We start from the raw sequence: 25,202 nt of genomic DNA, 5'->3' as shown, positions 1-25,202 counted from the left end.
CAGGAAATCTGCTGTTTCAAACCTTGCATAAAAGTTGTTCACTGACTGACTGAACCTCGCGTCACCAGGCTTTTCCGTTTGAGGAATCATTCATGAACGTCACAACACTATTCATCACCCCGCCACAAACCGTTCACACCACTGCTGCGACCACAGCCAGGCAAGTGATACCGCTGCATCAGAAGCAAGAGTCTTAAGCCTTGAGATCAAATGTTGAGTGCAAATAAAATAAAGTGAGGAAATTGCTCCTGTCAAACGTACTAAATATCCTTAGCACCATGTGACCTATTTATTATAAAGGCCAAGTGTTATGTTATCTCTCAAAGCAGAGTGCCTGAGTGTGTGTGATTGTGTGCTATTGATTGTAACACTGCTGGGCTAACACGCTGGCAGTTTTATTGACAGACAGGGGGCTAGCTGAGACAAACCGACCCAACTGACGAACTGGCCCACTCCAAAGCCCAGCTATATGCCCTGAAAGGGCATTGGACTAGTATATAGTGATTTCAATATCAGTCTTATTGCTGTAACTGTTCTATTGTAGCTTTTTATTGGCGTTCTATCTCCTCATCCTCAACTCACGTAATGATTTGCCTCTTTTTCATGTTCACGCCGCATGACTCCCCCACCCAGTAACGGCCAGTGGGCATTGATTGTATCTGTCCATCACACACAAACACACACACACACACACACACACACACACACACACACACACACACACACACACACACACACACACATGCACGCACACACGCCCACGCCCACGCAGTGTTCTTTGCTCCAGTGCTTCTCTCTTCTTCCTCTCTGTGGTCTGGGTGCCATGTTCGTCTGTACCGTCCATCTTCACTCTCTCATGAAACAATCACCTCTTCCTTGTTCTCACTTTAATGTGACACCCCCTCCCCTTTTCTTCCTTTCTCTCACTCTGTATCCTGCTTCTTTTCCTCCTTCCAGCACCCCTCACCGTCTCCTCCTCTCTCCCTGTATCCCACCATATTTCACTCCCTTTCTTCCTCCTCTCTCGCACCTCTCAGTCATTTTTCTCATCTCCTTTCTTTCTCTATTCCAGTGGTTCCCAACCGTTTCTGGATCAGGGCCCAATTGAAAACCCCAAAAGCGAACCACCCATCTGACCACTTAAAGTGAAATTCATACTGGCCCTCATTTATCAATGGAGCGTAAACATTTCTTGCCTTAAATTTGCCCGTAAGCCAACGTCCAAGTGAGATTTATCAAAGGATCCTATACAGCCAATCCTAGCGTACATTTGGTCGGAGCTTTGATAAATCTGACGTCTGAATCCGAGCATCATTTGAATAACAAAACGAAACGCCCCGATTTTACGACATGAAGAACCGGAATATACGACCCAAAAAAAGCATGAAGAATAGTTTTGTGAGAGAAATAAGCAACCAGGTCTATGAAAACAAGCCCAAAAGAAGTGACTAGGCCACATGAGCGCTTTAAACCGGCTATTTGAAAATAGCAGATCTACAAGCCCACACGCGTCACAGTGTATATATATACACACTATACACTATATACGTGTATAATATATATATATAGTTCCTTATCAGTAACACAATGAAAACTCATTGTTCAAGGTTTTAAAGAAAAAAAGACCATGACATTTTAGCATAAATGTTTAATATCAATGTTATATTATCTATGAAATCTTAATTATTTGGGGACCCTTTTGCAATACCCTCATGGCCCACCAGTGGGCCCTGGTCTACAGGTTGGGAATCGCTGCGATATTCTTCTTTTACCCCCCCCCCCTCCGTTTCCCCCACTCATCTCTTCCTCCTTCTTTCATTTCTCTCTTTTCATGTGGGTTGATGCTGTCTTCTGTCTCCGGGGAGATGGTTGGCACAGTGACATTTCTTTCAGTGTGTCCTTTAGAGACACCTAACAGGCCTCTGAGGACTGGAAATGTACCCAGCCATCATTCACATCCACACTACATTCACATCTAATGGCCATCATAGATACGATACACAGAAAGGTGGACAAAAACCTGAGCGTTTTGCTGCCATCTCAGCTAATTTGGCTGATAGCATCTAGGAGCGAGCAGGCGGGGGCTCGGGGTGTTGCCCAGGGACATGTTGACATGACAGATGGCTGTTGGACAGTATGTGTTGAACCTGTAATGCCTCATTTGTGCTTTGTCAGATAGCCCTGCCGTGCAACAGCAATTATGTTTATTTTATTTTATTTTTCTAATAATAAATAAAGAAATACATCGCATGGATGCAACTGGGACGCATCATCAGTGTTGTAGCCTGGGGTCATAGGGTGTTTGGGGTCTCGCAACATACAACATACACCCTCGCCCAGGTGACCCAGCCAGGGTTGATCAAGCCCCGACTTACGTCCCAGTAGCACCCACGGGGCCACGGTCAGTCCTATAGGGAAAGACAGGGCCACTCAGTCCGCTTCTCCGGAAGTACTCTGCCGGGGCTCGGGGAGGCTCTGACACGTGGAGGGACTAGGCTCTGTGGGTGGCCTCCTGGCCGGGCTCCTCCTTCGTCTCACCAGGTCCAGGACCTGAGCGCTGCGCCAGATCAGATGCACCGCCCCGATCCAAACATTTCCTTCTGGCGTGATGGTTCCTTGGGCCGATACCGCTAGATTGGGCCGTCTAATGGTATTAGCTCCGCTTGCGGTACGCTGGAATGGAATGGCCCTCCTAAGGCCTCACCGCGGGTTTGTTGGGCTTCTTCCTCACGGAAGACACAGCATGGGGCGTTAACCCATACTGCTCCCGGGATACCGTCTACATTCCGGCTGTCAACAGTCTCTCCTGTGGTCACCAAACTATTCCTGGTTGTCACGTAGTCTATAAATTCCTATGAGCCACTATAAATAGAATAACTAATAAAGAAATACATCGCATGGATGCAACTGGGACGCATCATCAGCTTAAATTTTTTCAGCAGTTATGTTTATTGTCGGCCTGGCGGAGACAGATTGATGCGCGTCGTGCATCAATCTTACCAAGACCCAGTCAATGACACATCACTGGCTGCTATTTATATATTATTATATCACTACATAATGTTATGTCATTGACCTAAATGGCATTATATCAACAAGGATAGGGTGATTCAAAAAAGTTTATGTCTGTATCAGAAATGACTTTGACAGGTGGAAAACTTTAGTTAAACTTGCAGACTGACGCATAACGCATTACTTTACTTGGGTTACATCTTCTGATAGATCATAGATGTACTAGAATGTTGACATGAAATAAAAATCCTGTTTAGTGTTTCATTAGCGCGATCGTGACAAAATAGGCTACAGCTTGTAGCGACGGTGCACGTCAACACACGTTGAAACAAAGACAAAGAAAGCAAGGATTCAACAGTGATGTCACTACAGGAAGTAGCACGGACAACGCTGTTTATAATCCACAGTGACATCACTGTGACAAATCCTTGGTATCTTCATGTGACCGACTCAACTTTTATCCGCTCTGTGGAAAATCCTGGCGACGCAAGGTTATAGATTTACAGCGGGGAAAACTTGGAATTCCCGGCCGCCTTCTCGCGGACCGGTGGTACATGTCCCACGGACCGGCACCGGTCTGCGGACCGGCACCGGTCTGCGGACCGGTGGTTGGGAACCCCTGCTCTATGAGACATAGATTTCCTATTATATTCATGTATATGCACATATTTGTGGATACCTGAATATGATGTATAAGCAGCATTTATTCTGCATATACCTGCCATTTATTGGCATATTATGTTCATATAACTTATAACGTTTTTATAGAACAAACACATGAAGCCCTTAGTTTTCTATATATAGGCCTAGTTCATGCAAACCTGTTGCTATGTGGGAATATTTGAAATCTTTATCATCACAGCATAGACTCTCTCTCTCTCTCTCTCTCTCTCTCTCTTTCTCTCATGAAATCATGAACATTTCCGCACATATTAGATTTCTTTTCTTTTAAGCGGACACAATCTTTGCTTCTGAGGTGTCCCTGGAACTAAATGTTTTACAAATGTTCACTTAAAAAAATATGTGTATATTAGATATAATATCTGCTATTTCTGAACAGCCAAAGACATATTACTAAAATGACACAAATGATGCTTCCCGGTCTTAAAGGGTTAATGATCGTTCCGCTGGACTTAATCCATACATCTGTGGCGCTCACATCAGCACCCGCCCCCATTCTCTCACTCTGTCTCTACTACTTCTGTGTTCACCCATCACCGGCTTTGCCTCCTCTGTTCTGCCTCCTCTCTCTCTCTCTCTCTCTCTCTCTCTCTCTCTCTCTCTCTCTCTCTCTCTCTCTCTCTCTCTCTCTCTCTCTCTCTCTCTGTCTTTCCTCTCATCTGTTACTTAGCTTGCTTTGATTCCCTTAAGGCCTGATTATGCTTTCCACGTCTAGGGTCCGTGGACAGCAGGACGTGAGATGTGTTGTGATTATCCTACAATTTGAACTCTTGCTTTTAAGAGCAACACGTTGCACTCAGTACAAGGCATGTAATCTAATATTATACTCTCTATATATATATATATATATATATATATATATATATATATATATATATATATATATATATATATATATATATATATATATGGACTCAATGTCCATCATATCAGCCCATGTGGTATGCAGCCTAACCATGCAGCTATCGGGTTGCCCCAAGTGCACAATAATGTTATTTAAAGGTAGGTTTTTGGTTAAAACAATATGTTTTTGGTTAAAAGGTTAAAGCACTATATTCTGATAGTGTTCATTGCTATAGACTTAGAGTGTTTGTTCAGTAGCTCCCTGTCTCTTCAGCTCTTTAATAAACAGAAAATACATTTTCAGGTAGATGACAAAATCTCAGCCAATCAGGAGAGAGTACCCATTCATCAGCTTAATTTTATAGTGTTCCAGTTCCAAATGTGTCTGATCATTCCTTTGTGTCATCACTTCCAATTTCACTTGTTTAATCTGTATCCTGACTGAGTTCTCTATCCTGATTGGATAAAATTGGTATTCCGACCTGAAAATGCATTTTCTGTTTAACCCATTAACTGCCAGAGGTATTTCTGAATATTTCTAGCCAGTGCCAGAGATTTTTCATTGAAAAAAAAAAAGTACTCAGGGAGCCGAGATAAATAATTTTAAGTTTTAAGTTAACAAGGAAGTGGATAGGAGTCTATATCTTCGATAAATCATATCTCCTTGGTCTTTGGGTCAAATTGGGAAAAAAGAAATATATATTTTTTTTTTCTTTAGTTCACGTAGATCTACGCGATTGGCAGTGAAATGGTTAATAAAGAGCTGGAGAGACATGGAGACTCCTGATACTGATCAAATACTCTATAGCAATGAGTACTATCAGAATATTGAGCTATTTAACACTTATTTCAACCAAAGAAAATCACTTACCCTACTCTGAACGTTTAAAAATAGATTTTAGCCACTACTTTTAGCCATTTCTTTATTGTGTATATTCAACACCCACAGGATAATAGCCATGAAATGGTTTTCAGTTCAGCAGTTGTATCTACCATACGTATTGTCCGGCCATAATGTGGCCGGACAAGAATGCATGTGAGTGAATACCCTCTGTGACTTGGTTGTGGTGAACGAATAAAGAGTTACATTGCGAAACACTAGAGCCAGCGTTCTTTAAAGAAAAGGAAAAAACAACACAAAGTGATTGCCGGTCTGTAAAGCGAACACTGTAATGGTTTACTGGCACATTAAGATATCTCCTTACTGATTAGTTAGTGGTAGAACCATGCTTCAACCCGCTGAGCTGCACTGGGAATCGAACTCTTGCGGTAAATGAGGTTAAGAGTAGATTATCATCTCTCTCTCTCCTGTGCACATTATCTCTTACTCTTAGTCTCTATTTGTCTGTCTGTCTGTCTGTCTGTCTCTCTTTCTCTCGCTCTCTCTCTCTCTGTTCTCTCTCTCTCTCTCTCTCTCTCTCTCTCTCTCTCTCTCTCTCTCTCTCTCTCGCCATCTCTCTGTAGCCCTTTCCCTTTACTCTGAATTATTGATCCTACTTCCTGCCTCCTCTGGTCTAATTTAAACACCAGCTGGTCCTGATAAGAAACAATGCAGAGGGAGTGCATTTTCCTGGCTCTATAGACCAATTATTTGTTTACCAACATTGAGACTGGACGCACTGCAGGTGATTGTTTCATGCAATCAATTCCCAGCGTATTGTTTCGGGGTGCGCTGGTTTCAGTTCATTCAACCTCCTCTTGTGTGTTGGCTACTGGCTAGTGAGGCCGCGTCCTAGCGAGACCTGACAGAATGGGTTTCATTTGGTGCCGGCCTGCATGCACGCGCATACTGGTTCTTATCAGTGAGACGTCGTCTGTTAAGGGGTCTATACTCTGTGTGCGTGTGCGTGTGCGTGTGTGTACGTGCGTGTGTGCGTGTGCATGTGCGAGCGTGTGTGTCTTGAGCTCTGCTGAGGCCAACACTAAGGACATCGATAATAAGTATGGCCTGTGGTGCTGGTGCTGTATACGTTATAACATCAACTATTGATGAGGTGCTTTTCTTCTCTTTTGTGTCTGTGTACATGTGTGTACTGTATGGTGTGTTTGTGTGTACATTCGGGCTCGGATTTTGGCTCCGCCCCCCGGAAGTGGGTGGAACAGGCACTTCAAACACTGTGTTGAATTGTTTAAAAACATTCAAAGTTTTTTTTTTTGTGAATTTGTATTTTTCTAAGATGCTCCTTTTAACGCAGAATGTCTTTGTATTTTTTTCTCTTTTTTTTTTGGTTACTTTTTTTAAAATATTTTTTTTCATTATTATTTTTTTTTTGCGTTCGCTTCCCGCGTTCGTGCGTCTTACTTGTGTGTACATGTGTGTACTGTATGGTGTGTTTGTGTGTACATGTGTGTACTGTATGGTGTGTCTGTGTGTACATGTGTGTACTGTATGGTGTGTTTGTGTGAACTTTTGTGCATAGTTCTCATCGTATCGTTATTTCCATAGAAGAAAGAAAGGGAAGAAGAAGGGGGGGGGGGGTAAAAAAAACTATGTTATTTTGTTTCTGTTTGGGCTTTTCCTGGGTCCCTAAAGGTTTAAGGGTTGACCACAGCTTTTCCTGATAATTTTTGTGCTCCACAATGTTAGTCTTAAAATAATATTTTTTTGCCTCAATTACCATTCTCTGTGCCTTTTTTCTTTTAAAGTTTTTTTTTTTTGGCTTTTTTATGCCTTTATTAGAGAGGGATAGGGAAAGTAGGCTGACAGGAAATGGGGAGAGAGATGGGTCAGGAACGGGAGTCGAACCCGCGATACGCTGTCAGGCTGGCATTGCAGCCTAGGGTGCCTGGACCGCCACGCTGCGGCCCAGGCCTCTGTGCCTTATTTCTAAGTAACAAAAAACGAATTTAAAAAAAATCCAAAAAGGTAGCACATCCAAAAATGTCAATTAAATGGAGGACAAATTACTCACATTTCCACTTTTTTGTTGGCACACCAATAAAGTGAACGCTCCTTATTTCTAAGTGTTTTGTACTCCTTGATGGCACACACATGGCTATGTGTGTGTTTGTGTGTACTGTACTGTATATGACTATATATGTGTGTGTGTGTGTGTGTGTGTGTGTGTGTGTGTGTGTGTGTGTGTGTGTGTGTGTGTGTGTGTGTGTGTGTGTGTGTGTGTGTGTGTACTGTATGGTGTGCAGACATGACTGTGTTTTTTTCTATTACAGAATACGGTTTAAACAGAATAATTCAACACGTGTGTCTCACAGTCTTGTATAATGTGTGTGTCTCTGCGTGTGTATTTCAATAAAACATTTAGTTTGAGGATAAACCCCTTGAGATGCATCATTGTGTGTGTGTGTGTGTGTGTGTGTGTGTGTGTGTGTGTGTGTGTGTGTGTGTGTGTGCGTGTGCGTGTGCGTGTACGTGTGCGCGTGTGTTTCTGCAGTCAAACCCTCCAGATCAGGATCATTGACGATGAAGAGTATGAAAAACATGAAAACTTCTTCATCGTCTTGGAGGAGCCACGCTGGCTCAAGAGAGGAATCTCAGGTACGTCTTTTCATTTGGTCACGTTTCTTCATCTAGGAGAGTGTGTTTGGTTGCGTAGTCATGTGTGCTTCCTCATCAGTGCACCGCTTGACTTCAAAAACGGCATCTGGGTCAGTTGAGGATAACGTGCCGTGGTAGTTGAGGGAGAGAGAACCTTACTAATTAGCAGTGGTGGGAAAAAGCACTCAAATTCTTTACTTTATGTAAAAGTACCAACACTGCAATATGTAAATACTCTGTCGCAAGTAAAAGTCCAGAATTCGAAATTTACTTAAAAGTACAAAAGTATTGCCATCAGAATGTACTGTAAATGTAAAATGTTTGAAAATAGCAGATCTACAAGCTCACAACGCGTCACGATGCGACGCGTTGTGAGCTTGTAGATCGGCTATTTTCAAATAGCCTAGGTTTAAAATAGGGCTTAAGTGGTTAATGTATGTTTTATAATGTAATCATTTATATCTGAAAAGTAACTAGTAAGTAAAGTTTTAATATAATTGTAGTGGAGTAAAAGTACAATATTTGACCAAAACACCACTGGCGGGATGAACAGTATCTGGCTGTATTGTTATGTATCTTTGTGCATCTCAAAGATGTATACGTAAATCCTGGAGCTTTCTTAGTAGGTATAGAGCGTAACTCGTCATGGGGGATAGACTGAAAATAAAGTGAACTCAAATGAAGACAGATTGAGGAACTTTTCAGATTTCAGAAGACTTTTCCTTCTTCTCTTCGGTGGTTTTGTCGGCCAAATGCCAAGACAACCAGGCCAAGACAGAGCACACCTTTCAGTCAGAGGCTATAAAAAGCACTCATTTGTGTGAGACATTAGAAGAGCATTTCACACCGTTGCAAGCGATCAGAGCTAATGCTAATGATAAATGAGCGTGAGTCCTGAAGAAGGTGGAGAGGTCGGAGTGTTGAAGGTGTGTGTGTGTGTGTGTGTGTGTGTGTGTGTGTGTGTGTGTGTGTGTGTGTGTGTGTGTGTGTGTGTGTGTGTGTGTGTGTGTGTGTGTGTGTGTGTGTGTGTGTGTGCGCGCGCGTGCGTCAGAATGAGCCGTAGAGAAAGGGAGAGAACGAGGGAGTGGAATCGATTGACTCCAAAGGGCAAGGTACAATGAAAAGAAAATACGTTTTTATTATAGTGAGGAGTATGTTTTATCTTGACAGCTCACGTTTTTCTCTCTCTCTTTTTCTGTGTGTGTGTGTGTGTGCGCGCGCGTGCGTGCGTGTGTGTGCCCGTGCGTGTGTGTCTAGTTTTATATTCATATTGGATACTGAAATGTGTTGCTGTTTTATTATCTTGTTACTAACTGGCCGAAAAACTGTCACTGTTATGATTAATATGTATTTCTCCCTCTCCTCCTCTCCTCCTCTCCTCCTCTCCTCCCCTGACTCCTCTTTCTCCCTCAACAGCTCTGCTCCTCAGCCACGGTAAGGACATTTACATTTTACAACTATAACTTCCAGGGTATTAAAGCTTCACTCCAATCACATACCAACTAAGAAACAGTTGACCGTGGTCCATATCAGTCAATTTGAGCAGTGGTTCTCAAAGTAGGGTCTGGGGACCCCCAGGGCTCCTTGAGGGGATTCCATGGGGATGAACACGGGTAAAAAAAAAAAAACACTTACCAGATAATAATGATAATAATAATAATAATAATGATTTAAACTGCAGCCATATCTATCGTGGATATTTGACATACTCTTGACACTGCTCCTACAGTACACTCTTGCTTTGAGAGTAAAAAAAATGGACCTACAGCTCCGTTTGGATCCAGTGGCGTCAGTTCAGCAAAAGCTAAGGTTTGGCAAGGTTAGGGTTGCCAACTCCCAGAGACTAAAATAAGGAACACCTATCCTATCCTGAATTTCTTTGGGGGGTCAAAACCCCCGAAATGCATAGAAAACTACACATTATACCTATAACACAATACAAACACAATGGTCCTACACCTGCATTAGGCTACTATTCATGATTTTTTGTATTAGTAATTAAGTACATTTACTCAAATAATGTACTTGAGTAACATTTTTAGGTACTTTTACTTTACCAGAGTATTTCCAATTGTCTATACTTTTACTTCTACTCCACTACACATCAGAGGCAGATATTGTACTTTTACTCCACTACAATTATTTGAAAGCTAGTTACTAGATATAAATATGTTACATTATAAAACGTATATTAACCACTTCATACCTAGGCTATTTGAAAATAGCTGACAACTTTGAAAAGCTTGTAGCTATTTTCAAACATTTTAGTACTTTTGCGTTTTGTACTTTAAGTACAATTGATACCACTACTTAGCCAATGGCACCTGCCATACCTTGCCATACCCAATTGACGCCCCTGTTTGGATCCATTGTACACCCTTGGCATTAAATGAACAAAGGATGTTACTGTGTGTACAAATTGCTTGGAGAATCACACAGTGCTAATGCAGGACAGACATGGGATGGGAACACTTGGCTGCCATTGCAAGCCTTTTGGCCTCATTGCAAGTCTATTGGCATTTGTGGCAGGGTTCCTCTCAGTGGCGTGCACAGACATTTTGAGGGGCAGTTGCTCAAGTAAATTATACTTTTTTTTGTTGACTTGGTCTGCTCTTTTTTCCCTCTACAGCTATACCTCTTTGCCAAAAATAGCCGATCTACAAGCCCACAACGCCTCGCAGCGCGAGGCGTTGTGGGCTTGTAGATCTGCTATTTTTGGCTAATGTTCTCCTCAGAAAAGGGATGCTAGGTTTCCAGTTGTTATGGTAAAAAGAAAAATCATATCACAAAGAATTGGCGGACCCCCTGTAGTAACTCTGAGGACCCCCTAGGGGTCCCGGACCCCCTGTTGAAGACCCCTGCTGTAAACTGAAACTTTTTCCAAAAGGGCACTTCTGGTCAAGAGGGCAAAGGGCAGGTGCTCTAGCACCACCTAGAGTCTATCTGTGCACGTCCCTGGTTCCTCTCTGGCTTGACTTTATGTACAATACAAATCAGTAAGCAGCCACACGCCCCCTTTGTTTGCATTGGTTTATTACACCTGTCTACGATAGTATTATCTCACCTGCACCTTCCACCACCTTTGCTACGTACGCCGCTGTCCAAGAATGGCCTGTATGGCGCTGTTTTACCCCTCCAGGTGTCAGAAGGATGTAAGCGGATGGGTTTTTGACTAGATTTTCTTACCTTAATAAAAATTGTCATAAATACTATATGCTTCCAGTCGCTAGTTTAAAGTCTCCTTTCAATCATCAATTTAGTAAATTCACTCACTCTTTTGTGATATGGCGAAATGATCGTACATTTAGGCATTTTTGGAATTATTGATAAGTACGATAAGTAAGACAAATACGATAATTATCGGACATCTGGCAACACTGGACATGGGGTTGGTGTGGGATCGTCTGATCCTTTTGTACACGTTTGTTTATCCCCGTTTGGTCCCATATTGGTTCTGGCACATTACTGGCCTCTCTCACAGTCTCTTGTTTTTGGGATGAGATCAGCCTCTGTGTCACCCTCCATTCAAATCAAGCAGAGCTGGCCTCCCTGACACGAACACAGAGAGAGCTCTGTGTTAATGGAATGGTTAGGAAATTAGTTCTGGCTAAATGAGCTAGGCACCGCGCGCATTATAGGCTTGTATAGAGACAGTTTTTGGAGATTAAATGGGAGGACGCTCTCATGAGCCGTGACAAATGAGAGAGACCTAGATGAGTTTTTGGCAAAAACAAACTCATTCATTAGATCTAAGCCAAACATTATGAACTAATGTGCAGTGGGGCGTGTCAGATTATCATCCATTTAATGTGGAAATACCTCTTGGATGGAAAGTCAAATGTAGAATAAAGAATGGACCCACTAGTGTGCTTCAGATCAGCTGGAATAGGTTGGGTTATGTTCATTATGAAAGTCAAATCTGGAGCCTTATATAACATTCGGTTCCTCCTAAAAAACACAACATATAGATCAGGGCTGCTAGCATTAGATTAGCAATTTAAGACCCATCTTTAATAACAAATAACCATTCATTAGCCTCCTTAACCCATTAAGACCGGGAGCGCATCTGTGTGTCATTTTAGATTTTTAGCTATAACCATTATTTCATACTTTGGCTATATTTTGAAAAATCTTGAACATTTCTTTGAATACTTGTATTTTTGGAAACATTTTTAACTCGAATCTTTGCTTCTGGGGGGGTCCCTGGAACAACATATTTTGATGGGCATCGGTGGCCAAACACATAATTTGGGGTGTCCTTGACATGAAAAAGTTTGAGAAGAACCACTGATATTATAGCAACGTTTTTCAGACAACTGTTAGGGTTTTCGAAGCTTGTAGATCTGCTATTTTTTGAATAGCCAAAGAAATCTAAAAATGACACAGATGTGTTCCCAGTCTTAAATGGGTGAAAAGTGACTATCTGTGTATGATTGCATGGGGCTCTGTGGGTCCTCCCCCCAGAAACCTTTTTAACATAGTAGATGTAATTTCCTGTGTTCTGGGGAATTTGGGGAGTTTGATACAAAATCAAGGAGAAATCAGGACAATCCAGGAGTGCAGAAGGAGATGGTTGAAATCAAAGAGACTCCAGGAGGAATCCAGGAGGGTTGGCAGCCCTGACATAGATGCAACAAGAAAGGTTGAATTTAGTGGCAGAAATCAAGGAAAAGTGCTCAGAGACCTCTAAATACAGCTGAAATGTTCAAACATGATGACATCCCGGTATACCGTACCGTATAGGCTCATAATAGGCAGAGAATGGGAATGGGGGCTGGGTAGATCGTCCGTCCGGTGATGGTTTTAAAATATGGATACTGAGCTTTCACTTTGAATGACAGCAGGCTGGTACAGCTCAGGAAGACAGAGTATGTCTGTGTCTTTCACATCTACTGTACCTGCTCCCTGTCGCCCACACACACACGATTTTATGTTTTTGCTGAAAGGATGACAGTATGAAAAGAAAAGAAAGGTATACTAACATGGACACAGAGAAGGCCTGGGGTTCCACCAGAGCTGTTTTTGCATCTTTTTAGTCCAGTCAAGTCAAGTCTGAAGTCTGAAGTCTCCAGCTATGCACATCTCCATAATAAAACATCCATCCCAGCTTGGCAGTGCCCAGCCAGTAACCAGGTTTAGTCCAAAGAAATGCTTCAGGAAAGGCAGAATTGTGCACACAGCAGTAGGCTAAACTACAGTATAGGCCTGTGATGGTGATACATTTAAAGTTGCACTGTACTTTGAATAAGCTAGCACTCCGGGTTTTGCGTGGGTCAAATGCAGGCATGCAATGCTCTTTTGGTTTGTTCTTGCACTCTATTTCAATGACGTGACGCGCACGTCGCTTAACACCTACACTGCAAGTCACACAATGGACAATTGATATGCATCTAGGCTTATTCTTATGTTAATTCGCTAGGTGTGAGTCGGGAGCCTTTGAAAACTTTGTTGAGGTGCGAATTTAAAGAGGTGGTGCCATGGTTTTGCACTTTTTATGTTTTTCATGTGTCTATGAGGTTGATAGAACTTCATTAAGCCCCCTGGTGGTGTTTTTATGGTGTTTTATGTCTTCTCTGACTTTTTTGAGTTTCTACCTGGAGGCTGAAACCTTGAGGGTCAAACGTGCCAATAGAAAAACAGCGCTTTAGTGACATAGTAAAAACGTACCCTCCCCCTCATTATCATAACACAACAGGTGTGGGCATGAGGAGGAGGAGGGACTAGGACAGGTGGGTGGTGCTTAGGTGGTGGAGGAGGTGCTAAAGTGAGAACCAGGTATACTTAATGAACTGGAGGCGTGTCCACATAAAAACATAATTTTAACAATTTTTAACAACTTTTTTGAAAAAGATCTTCCTCCTAGTATAACCACAATACCTGATGATTATGTTTTAGGGGGGGATGAAATCACTGAAAATCACGGCACCCCATCTTTAAAGTAGTTTTAAATCTATGCGTGTGCCTGCGTGTGCTCCTGGTCAAATAGGTTCCGGCATGGCGTGCAAGACCGTCCAGTGAGCATTGCACCCCTGGTCAAATGTGATCGTGTTTTGGCTTTCATGTCTCGAGTCAAGTCTTAATCCATTTAGACCGGGAACGCATCTGTATGTCATTTTAAGATTTATTTGGCTATTCAAAAATAGCAGATCTACAAGCTCATGAGCTTGTAGATCTGCTATTTTTGGGAAAGAAATGCGGAAAATGTTGCAAATCTTTGAATATGTATATTGTTTTAAAGCAAACAAAATATTTTGAGGTGGGGCTCTGCGGCCAAATACTTTTTACATTTTGGGGGTCCTTTGACATGAGAAAAGTATGAGAACCACTGATATTATAGCAGCATAAGTTTAAGGTTTTCTGAGGTCCTTTGGGGTTTAGAGAATGTGAAACGGCTGGACCTTAAACACCATCTCTTAGAGACCTCTTAGAAGATTAATATGGCTGCGCTCCTTTTCTATTAACTGAAGATGAACTGTAATTGGTGTGTAGGTGCTGGTGCCGGTCGTTTTGGCAGTAGATCGATAACACAATCCACACTGCGTATCGATATTAATTCCCCTGCTACTCCATGCAGACAGACTCACAAATGGCTCTGGGTGCTATCTCTTTTAACCCATTAAGACCGGGAAGGGTTAAAAGGGTTAAAAGGGTTAAAAGAGTCGTTTTAAAGATGTCTTTGGGCTATTAAAAAATAGCAGATCTACAAGCTTTTTTTTTTACTTATGTTGCTATAATATCAGTGGTCCTCAAACTGTTTCATGTCGAGGACCCCCGAAATTATATGTATTTGGCAGTGGACCCCCATATCAAAATATGTTGTTCCAAGGACCCCCCAGAAGAAAAGATTTGAGTTTAAAAATATATACAGTATATATATATATTCAAAGATTTGCACACATTTTCACGATTTCTTTTCTAAAAATAGCAGATCTGCAAGCTCAAACTCCAACTACTTCTAGCCCAAAGAAATCTAAAAATGACACACAGATGCGTTCCCGGTCTTAAAGGGTTAAGCCCTCTATACAGATGGCATAAGGTAGGTTCACCGTGGGGCCATAAGGAAGTTACATCAATATTGTAAGGACACTCTAGATGCAGTATTTGAATAGCACATTTTCTTTATTCAAGAGCCCAGTGGAGGGAGAGATGGGAAACAGTTGACAGAGGGGTAGGGGTCCGCCATTGGATGACCAAGTACAGTATCAACCATATTTCAATGTCTTGCCATTCTGGCTGGAAGCTGTGTAGCAGCATGTCTTTCGCCGTGTCCGTCCTGAATCACTGTCCTGGCACTCTCTGGCGTGTCTAAATAAAAACTAAACTACCTAAAAAATAATCTATCAAAAGAGACAGCTTGTCAATCAAATCATCCCGCCCCCAGGGACGTGCACAGATAGACTCTAGGTGGTGCTGGAGCAACTGCCTTTTGCCCTCATGACCAGAAGTGCCCTTTTGAAAAAAAAAAAAAAAGTTTTTTTTTTTTTCAGTTTACAGCAGGGGTCTTCAACAGGGGATCCGGGACCTCTAGGGGGTCCTCAGAGTTACTACAGGGGGTCCGCCAAATCTTTGTGACATGATTTTTCTTTTTACCATAACCACTCGAAACCTAGAATCCCTTTTCTGAGGAGAACTTTAGCCAAAAATAGCAGATCTACAAGCTCACAACGCCTCGCGCTGCGAGGCGTTGTGAGCTTGTAGATCGGCTATTTTTGGCAAAGAGGTATAGGTGTAGATGGAAAAAAGAGCAGACCAAGTAAACAAAAAAAATGACATTTACTTGAGCACCTGCCCCTCAAAATGTCTGTGCACGACACTGCCCGCCCCTCCCAGAGCATAACCTACTTTTTCATCAATTTTAAAATAAATGGGACCATAGTTTACCAAGACCATATCATGATGATTGAAAGGAGACTTTAAACTAGCGACTGGAAGCATATAGTATTTATGAACATTTGTATTAAGGTAAGAAAAAGAAAAACTACAGGCCATTCATGTGGACTGTCTTTTCCTTATAGACCGATTATTTGTTTACCAACATTGAGACTGGATGCACAGGTGATTGTTTCACGCAATCAATTCTCAACCTGGTGTTTTGGGTGCGACCCCCTCACGGCAATGAACTAGTTCTTTTGAACGAATCGATCATGAACGACCCATCACTATACCTACACATAGGCTCCAGCCTTCATCTCCCCATGCTGTCTACTCAGCATGAGTGCACACATGCTCTCTCTCTCTCTCTCTCTCTCTCTCTCTCTCTCTCTCTCTCTCTCTCTCTCTCTCTCTCTCTCTCTCTCTCACACACACACACTCAGAGTTAACATTTATGGACTAATGCACACAAGCTAAATACAGCTCAAGATAAAATGCTGATTAAAGCTTGATTATTGATAAAGTGATGACCTGAAAATATCTATTTACGTATGTGCCATGTGCTGGAGTCTCTCTCTCAATCTCTCTCTCTCTCTCTCTCTCTCTCTCTCTCTCTCTCTCTCTCTCTCTCTCTCTCTCTCTCCCCTCCTCCCTGCAGAAGGAGCAGAGGGCCAGCTGAGTTCTGAGGAGGAGGAGGCCAGGAGGATAGCAGAGATGGGGAAGCCCATCCTGGGGGAGCACAGCAGACTGGAGGTGGTCATCGAGGAGTCCTATGAGTTCAAGGTATTACCGTACATGGTTATTATGTATCACATAACAATTTAACCCTTTAAGACCGGGAACGCATCTGTGTGTCATTTTAAGATTTCTTTGAGCTATTCAAAAATAGCAGATCTACAAGCTCATAGCGCGGCACCGAGTGCCGCGCTATGAGCTTGTAGATCTGCTATTTTTGAAAAAAACGTGAAAATGTGTTAGCATCTTTGAATATATATATATTTTTTAAAGCTTTTGTTACTCAAATCTTTGCTTCTTGGGAGTCCCTGGAACTAAATATTTTGAATTGGGGGTCCGCAGCCAAATACATATCATTTTGGGGGTCCTTGACGTGATATAGCAACATACCTTTTTTCAAAAAACGGTTAGGATTTAAAAGACATTTGTAGGATATATATTCAAAGATTTGGACACATTTTCACGATTTTTATAAAATAGCAGATATACAAGGTCATAACGCGGCACCTGGTGCCACGCTATGAGCTTGTATATCTGCTATTTTTGAATACCCCAAAGAATTCTTAAAATGACACAGATGCGTTCCCGGTCTTAAAGGGTTAAGTGTTCAATTAAATTCACACTGAGGATTTTACTATCTGTGTAAACCAGTGGGCTCCCCAATAGATTCATTCAGGGCCTAAATTAAAGCACTTCCAGAGCGTTGTTTGTGGTTCACAGTTATCGACTGGACTCTCTCTATCCCAGACTGCCAGCAATTGTATATGAAATCTCGTAAAGTGTGCCCATTTAACCCATTAAGACCGGGGAAGCATCTGTGTCATTTTAAGATTTCTTTGGCTATTCAAAAATAGCAGATCTACAAGCTCATAGCACGGCACTGAGTGCGTTGTGGAAAAAGCGTTTTGGAAAATGTGTCCAAATCTTTGAATATATATATTTTTAAAGCGAACATTTTTGACTCAAATCTTTCTTCTGGGGGTCCCTGGAACACAATATATTTTTTTTACATGAAAAAAGGTTTGGAAACCACTAGCAACATACATTTTTTTTAAAAACTGTTAGGATTTAGAAGTGATTTGTAGAATCCCCCAGAAGCAAAGATTTGAGTAAAAAATGTTCGCTTTAAAAATATATATATTCAAAGATTTGCAACAATGTTCATGATTTGTAAAAAAAAAACACACACACACACACACACACACACACACACACACACACTCAGCTGACCATCCGTATACTGTCAGCAGAATATGCAGTGCTTTTCTGGTCACTTTATGCTAGCGTCCTCCATTATGGCTTTTCACGTGCCCTCCTCTTTCCTTCCTCATCTCCACGCAGTGGTGGAAAAAAGTACTCACATGTTTTACTTAAGTAAAAGTAGCAATACTGCAATACTCTGTTACAAGTAAAAACCTGGGATTCTAAATGTACTTGAGTAAAAGTACAAAAGTATTGGTATCAAGATGTACTTAAAGTACCAAAAGTGTTAAGTACTCAGTAAGCAGAATGTCCCATTTCATGTATAAAATGTACAAAAATCTTTTGAAAATAGCAGATCTACAAGCTCACGACGCGTCGCATCGTGACGCATTTTGAGCTTGTAGATCTGCTATTTTCAAATAGTCAAAGTTTAAAGGATCTACACCATGAATTTAAAAAAAAATAGTAATATTTAATATCATATTGTTTATGTCCCTCAAACGTTTTTCAAAAGGTTTGAGCCTAAATCAAGCCTCAGATATACTCATTCCAACTAACTTCTCTCTGGCTTATAAAGCACTTTCACCTGCAATACCACATTGTCCTGTTTGGTACGGGGTGCTATTGAGACAGTTTGTATGCATGTTATCTCCTGGTTCTGTGTGGAAAAAGTTTTTAAAAAAGAAAGAAAAAAAAACATTTATTTTTAAAATGCGACGCATTGTGAGCTTGTAGTTCTTGTAGAGCTTGTAGATCTTGTGAGCTTGTAGATCTGCTATTTTCAAAAGATTTGTATAAACTTTGAAATGGGACATTCTGCATAATGAGTATACTTTTACTTTTGGTACTTTAAGTACATTTTGATGCCAATACTGTTGTACTTTTACTCAAGTACATCTTGAAATCCGGACTTTTACTTATGACTCATGAGTATTTCTATATTGCAGTATTTTCATATAATAAAGAAAAACACATGGATGCAACTGGGACGTATCATCAGTGTTGTAGCCTGGGGTCATCGGGTGTTTCGGGTTTCGCAACAACATACACCCTCGCCCAGGTGACCCAGCCAGGGTTGATCAAGCCCCGACTTACGTCCCAGTAGGTACCCACGGTCAGTCCTATAGGGAAAGACAGGGCCACTCAGTCCGCTTCTCCGGAAGTACTCTGCCTGAACACGGGGAGACTCTGACACGTGGAGGGACTAGGCACTGTGGGTGGCCTCCTGGCCGGGCTCCTCCTTCGTCTCACCAGGTCCAGGACCTGAGCGCTGCACCAGATCAGGTGCACTGCCCCGATCCAAACATTTCCTTCTGGCGTGATGGTTCCTTGGGCCGTGGTGGTACTGCAGGCTCCACTTGCGGATTGATTGAATGGCCCTCCTAAAGGCCTCACCGTGGGTTTGTTGGGCTTCTTCCTCACGGAAGACACAGCCTGGAGCGCTAACCCATACTGCTCCCGGGATGCGTCTACATTCCGGCTGTCCGGCTTCATACTTTTACTGAAGTAAAACATTTGAGTACTTTTTCCACCACTGGTTGCTGGTCAGGTTACGTAAGGCTATACTCCATCATACCCTTTCACACGCCACTGAACCTGAGCTTTTTACCCCTTGTAGCAATTAGTTTGAATTATTCAAAATATGAGTTCCATGTGATACATACAGTAGCCTACATCACCTCGCCCAGGGCATGCTAGAAGGCTTTGGTGCAATTTATGCAGCCTGTGTATTTTAATTAAGCAAATACCATCCGCTTTTGGCTCTGATTGGCAGAACAACTTTACATACCTCCATTCTAAAAAGGTTCACTTAAACACATGAAGAGAGTGGATCGCTTTGTATACTAGTCTTTGAAATGTACAAGAATGTCAACATTCTCGCCTAATTAGACATCAGAGACGTGACGGATGGTTAATCAGAGAAGCCTTCAACATCCCCTGTGTGTAGGGTGACCACCCGTCCCGAAATTCGCGGGACAGTCCCGAAATTGGACCCTCTGTCCCGCGTCCCGCACAAGCAGAGCAATGTCCCGAAAATCAAAGATATGAAAAGAAAATATATATATATATATTTTTTGTATATATATATATAAATATATATATATATATATTTTTTTTTTAAATAAATCGGTAAAATCAGGCAAAAATAAGAATTAAATAACATAACCCTAACCTAACCCTAATCTTAACCCTAAAACCGAAATAAAGAAACCAAAAACTGGAAAAAAACGAACCCAATCCGCCCAGAACCGCGCAAAAAATGTGCGCGCGCGGTACGTCTGTCCCTCAATGGGTCTGTTTGAAGTTGGTCACCCTACCTGTGTGCACCGCGGTGGTCTTCTTTGTTAAATTAATCAAGTGTTCTGTGTTCCTCCTTCCATTAGCTCCTATAGGGAGGTTTATGCACCGACGGGGCTACTCATAATGATTTAACCAATTGAAACCGGGAACTCATCTGTCATCATCACTTTAACCGTCCATTATTTTATACTTTAGGCTATTCAAAAATAGCAGATATACAAGCTGATAGTGCGGCACATCAAATCTTCGCTTCTGGGGGGTCCCTGGAACAACATAGTTTGAGATGGGGGTCCGCGGCCAAATACATATCATTTTGGGGGTCCTTGACATGGAAAAAGATGGAGCACCGCTGATTATAGCAACAATATTTTTTTCAGAAAAAGGAAGACATTTGTCGAGACATTTGACAGTTACAAATGTTCGCTTTAAAAAATATATATATTCAAAGATTTGCACAACTTTTCAAGATTTTTCAAAATTACAGCAGATCTACAAGCTCATAGCGCGGCACTCGGTGCTGCGCTATGACCTTGTATATCTGCTGTTTTTGAATAGGCCAAAGTATAGAATAATGGTTATAGCTCAAACCTAAAATGACACAAGTACGCGTTCCCGGTCTTAATGGCTTAAACTACTACAAACATTTGAAATTACTTTTTCACCAATTGCACCCTCTGGACACAACAGCAGAGCAAACACGCCCTGCTCGCCGTTATGTCGGCGCTCCACGGCATTTCATTTGGGCTCGTTTGATTAAAGTAAATAATGCACCTGCAGCGGGGGGAGGCAGGATAAGACAAAAGAGGAAACAAATGAAGAAAACGACTACAAATGAACACACTAAAAGAGGAGAGCAGCTCCTTCTTTTCTATTCATCTACCCCTCCTTTCACCGCTCTCCCCTCTTTCCCTCGTGTGTGTGTGTGTGTGTGTGTGTGTGTGTGTGTGTGTGTGTGTGTGCGTGCGTGCGTGCGTGCGTGCGTGCGTGCGTGCGTGCGTGCGTGCGTGCGTGCGTGCGTGCGTGCGTGCGTGCGTGCGTGCGTGCGTGCGTGCGTGTGTGCGTGTGCGTGCGTGTGTACGTGTCAGTGGTGTAAAGTAACAAAGTACTATTTTATACCTAGGCTAATTGAAAATAGCAGATCTACAAGCTCATAACGTGTCGCATCGCGACGCATTGTGAGCTTGTAGATCTGCTATTTTCAAACATTTTAGTACTTTTACTTTTGGTACTGTAAGTACATTTTGATACCAATACTTTTGTACTTTCACTCAAGTAAATTTTGAATTCCGAACTTTTACTTGTAACAGAGAACTTCTGCATTGCAGAGCGTGCGTGCGTGCGTGCGTGCGTGCGTGCATGGCTGCGTGCGAGTGTAATAAAATGCAACATCCCTGTCCCAAGTCTATTGACCCAATTGTTGCAATAAAATGAGCTCTGTCTCATATGATTTGTGGACTCAAAGAGCCGAGTCGGGGCAATAATGCAGTTCAGGGTGATTGACGCCCACTTTAAGTACCTACAGATCAATGTCAGTGGATTGAAAAGCTCTCATTGCCAAAGCACAAATAGGAGGATACAATCTGTTGAATTAAATCATGAAATGAGACAATATCAATGCATATTTCAGTAGAAGTAAAAGTACTGAAATTGGAAATACTCCAGTAAAGTACAAATACCTCAAAATTGTACTTAAGTACGGTACTTAAGTAAATGTACTTAGTTACTTTCCACCACTGAATCTAAATGTACATAAAATGCATGTCAGTCGTCTTCCCATAACGTGACAGCAGAATGCTACATGTGGCATCATCATGTCAACTCAGTTGAAGACTCTCCATCTGAAAGAAAGTGATAGTGACATTTCTAATGAGGCCTTGTTGGTGGCTCCGTCTCGTCTTAACCTATTAAGACCGGGAACGCATCTGTGTGTCATTTTTATATTCCTTTGGCTATTTTTTGAAAAATCTTGAAAATATTTTAATATATTTTTATTTTTGCAGCAAACATTTGTAACTCAAATCTTTTGCATTCTACAAATGTCTTCTAAATCCTAACAGTTTTTTGAAAACACTTACGCTGCTATAATCAGTGAAACTATTTCATGTCAAGGACCCCCAAGATGATATGTATTTGGCCGCGGACCCCCATCTCAAAATATCTAGTTCCAGGGACCTCCATGAAGCAAATATTTGAATTACAAATGTTCACGATTTTTAAAAAAAATTGCAGATCTACGAGCTCATATAGGTGCCGCGCTATGAGCTTGCAGATCTGCTATTTTTGAATAGCCAAAGACATCTAAAAATGACACAGATTCTTTCCTGGTCTAAATGGGTTAATGGACTTGTCATGGGTCCTGTGCTCTGTTTGCTCGCTGATTAATGGTGTTGTGCTTTTTTTGATTGGCAGAGCACGGTGGACAAGCTCATCAAAAAGACCAACCTGGCACTGGTTATTGGCACCCACTCCTGGAGGGAGCAGTTTGTGGAAGCTGTCACTGTCAGCGCAGGTGAGGAGCGGTGTGTGTGTGTGTGTGTGTGTGTGTGTGTGTGTGTGTGTGTGTGTGTGTGTGTGTTTGTATTATACTTGCGAGGACCGAGTAGTAGAATTTGAAGAAATAGACATTGTGAGGACCGTTTTCCTGGTCCTCACAACACAAATGGTTGTTTTATAGTTTAAAAAAAACATTTTTAGTGATACGTTTTTAATTAGAAAAACATTCAGGTTAGGATTAGTCATTTAGAGGTTAGGTTTAGGGATTGGAATTAGAGTTAAACGTGATTTATACTTAGTCGCACGCCAGTGTCGGGCACCGAGAAACAGCCGATCTATAAGCCCACAACGCGTCGCAACGCGTCGCAACGCGTCGCAGCGCGACGCGTTGTGGGCTTTTAGATCTGCTGTTTTTCGGCTTTAGGCTTACGGTTAAATATATATATTTTTTTAAATGACATTCATAAAATGGCTGTCCTGAAGCGTTGATGTCCTCACAAGTATAATAATACAAACCTGTGTGTGTGTGTGTGTGTGTGTGTGTGTGTGTGTGTGTGTGTGTGTGTGCGTGCGTGCGTGCGTGCGTGCGTGCGTGCGTGCGTGCGTGCGTGTGTGACTCGTAAGTTGTTGTTTTTTTAGTTTATCTCGTGTACAAATGGATAAATAGGTAAGAAAGTAGCACATTAGCCCTATAAGCCCCTATCTCTCATGGCTAAAGCATTCCATTTCAGTCAAACATTGTGGAGTGTTTGGCTGTTTACCTCATTAGAAGCTCTGCTTTTAAAATCTCTTCATTGATCGAGAGGTCAAGGTGGTCCTTAAAGCTAGAAATCACAAATTTACTCTCTACTTTTTTGTTGTTGTTGTTTTGCCATACTGACATTCACAACGTTTTTGAAGTAGATACTAGACATCCTTTCTCCTCCACTGATCTTTTGTTAATGAAACTCTATTACTACTGCCCTTGGGATACAAACTTTCATCCCTATAGTTTCTTTTTTTTCTATTTTTCTTTTTTGCTATACAGCCATTTGCATCTTTTTAGAAGTAGATGTATTTTTTCATCCCACTGATCCTTTGTGAAGGAAACTCTATTACTACTGCCCTTCAGATCTTTCATCTTGTTGTCTAGTCTGATATTGAACCAAGTCATTGGAAATCACATCAATATGGAGTTGGTCCCCCCTTTCCTACAACATTTACTAGCTGTAACATTGATGAGGTCAAACACTGATGGTGGGTGATTATTGCCCGGCTCGCATTTGATGTTCCAATTCATTCCAGGTGTTGGATAGGGTTAATGTCACGGCGCTGTGTCAAGTAGAATTCTCAACGGGCCTGAAAATTAAGGCCCGGTCTGTGTCATTATGTGCTTAAAGGGGAAGACCACTCATTTTCAACATTGAACTCATGTCTTTGATACACCTTAGAGCTGTTGTGTAGAAATAAGACCCCCCCCCCCCCTCCTTCTGTGTTGCCTAGAACTGGATAATTGATTGAGGTCATGTGATCAGTGACATACGCGGGGGGGTTCTTATTTCCACACATTGAAAATAAGTGGTCTTCCCCTTTAATGTCCTCAAAGTCACACATCCAACAAGCTTTGAACTGAGCAGATTGGACCTTCAGTTCCAGAGATAATGGCCAAAACATCTTGAAAACGGCCACTTTCACCGATTTTCAATCGCAGATTAAATGGCTGTCCTGAAGCGTTGATGTCCTCACAAGTATAATAATACAAACCTGTGTGTGTGTGTGTGTGTGTGTGTGTGTGTGTGTGTGTGTGTGTGTGTGTGTGTGTGTGTGTGTGTGTGTGTGTGTGTGTGTGTGTGTGTGTGTGTGTGTGTGTGTGTGTGTGTGTGTGTGTGTGTGTGCGTGCGTGCGTGCGCGCGTGCGTGATAATGGCCAAAACATCTTGAAAACGGCCACTTTCAACGATTTTCGATCGCAGATTTTCGCCTGAGTTTTGGCCATTGTCGCCGGTTTGTCTTGAATAACACGGGCTAGGAAGTAAAGTTCACTTTGAGCTGCCTCCAACACTTACACTGCCCTTTCCGTCGGCCTTACCGCTAGGCCGCTAGGGGAAATTTTCTTTTTTGGGGATAATAGATTTATTTATTTATTTTCTTCAGGGAATCCGAGGCTCGGCCCAGCCCGACCAATTAGCATAGATTTTGGGCCCGGCTCGGCCCGAAAACATCGGGTCGGGTACGGTCGGGTTTGGGCAGATTTTGAGAACTCTAGTGTCAAGTTCTTCCCCACTGATCTCAACAAACCATTTCTTTATGTAGAGGTGTGGGGGGCATGGGGCAGGAAATGTCCTTCTGCAAACTGTTGCCACAAAATTGTTGTGAAGTGCACAGAGACCCCTTGGGGTGATGTTGCACTATAAATAAAAATAAACTGAAACTGAAACTGAAAATTGGAAGCACACGATTGTATAGATTGAATGTCTTGAATTTTAGGGGGGGGGGATCACTGAAAATCACGGCACCCCGTCTTTAAGTACATGTACAGTACTCAAGTACTGCACTTAAGTAAAAAAGATATATATTTTTTACTTTAC

The 25,202-nt window shown here is 42.0% G+C and overlaps 1 protein-coding gene across 1 annotated transcript in view; it reads left to right on the top strand.

Moving 5' to 3' along the window:
* Positions 1-25,202, top strand: part of slc8a2b (solute carrier family 8 member 2b) — a gene marked incomplete at its 3' end in the record, with an annotated part of 80,490 nt that overhangs the window by 51,845 nt on the left and 3,443 nt on the right. The window contains exons 10-12 of the mRNA XM_084063738.1: positions 7,929-8,032; positions 16,563-16,687; positions 22,553-22,652. Coding sequence (XP_083919864.1) covers positions 7,929-8,032; positions 16,563-16,687; positions 22,553-22,652 — 329 coding nt within the window. The remainder of the gene's footprint in view (positions 1-7,928; positions 8,033-16,562; positions 16,688-22,552; positions 22,653-25,202) is intronic.

Source organism: Gymnoscopelus microlampas (genome assembly GCF_963454915.1).
Source record: "Gymnoscopelus microlampas genome assembly, chromosome: 8".
Lineage (NCBI taxonomy): Eukaryota > Metazoa > Chordata > Actinopteri > Myctophiformes > Myctophidae > Gymnoscopelus > Gymnoscopelus microlampas.
The sequence above is the reverse complement of the archived record's forward strand: the minus strand, read 5'-3'. Positions and strand labels throughout refer to the sequence as shown.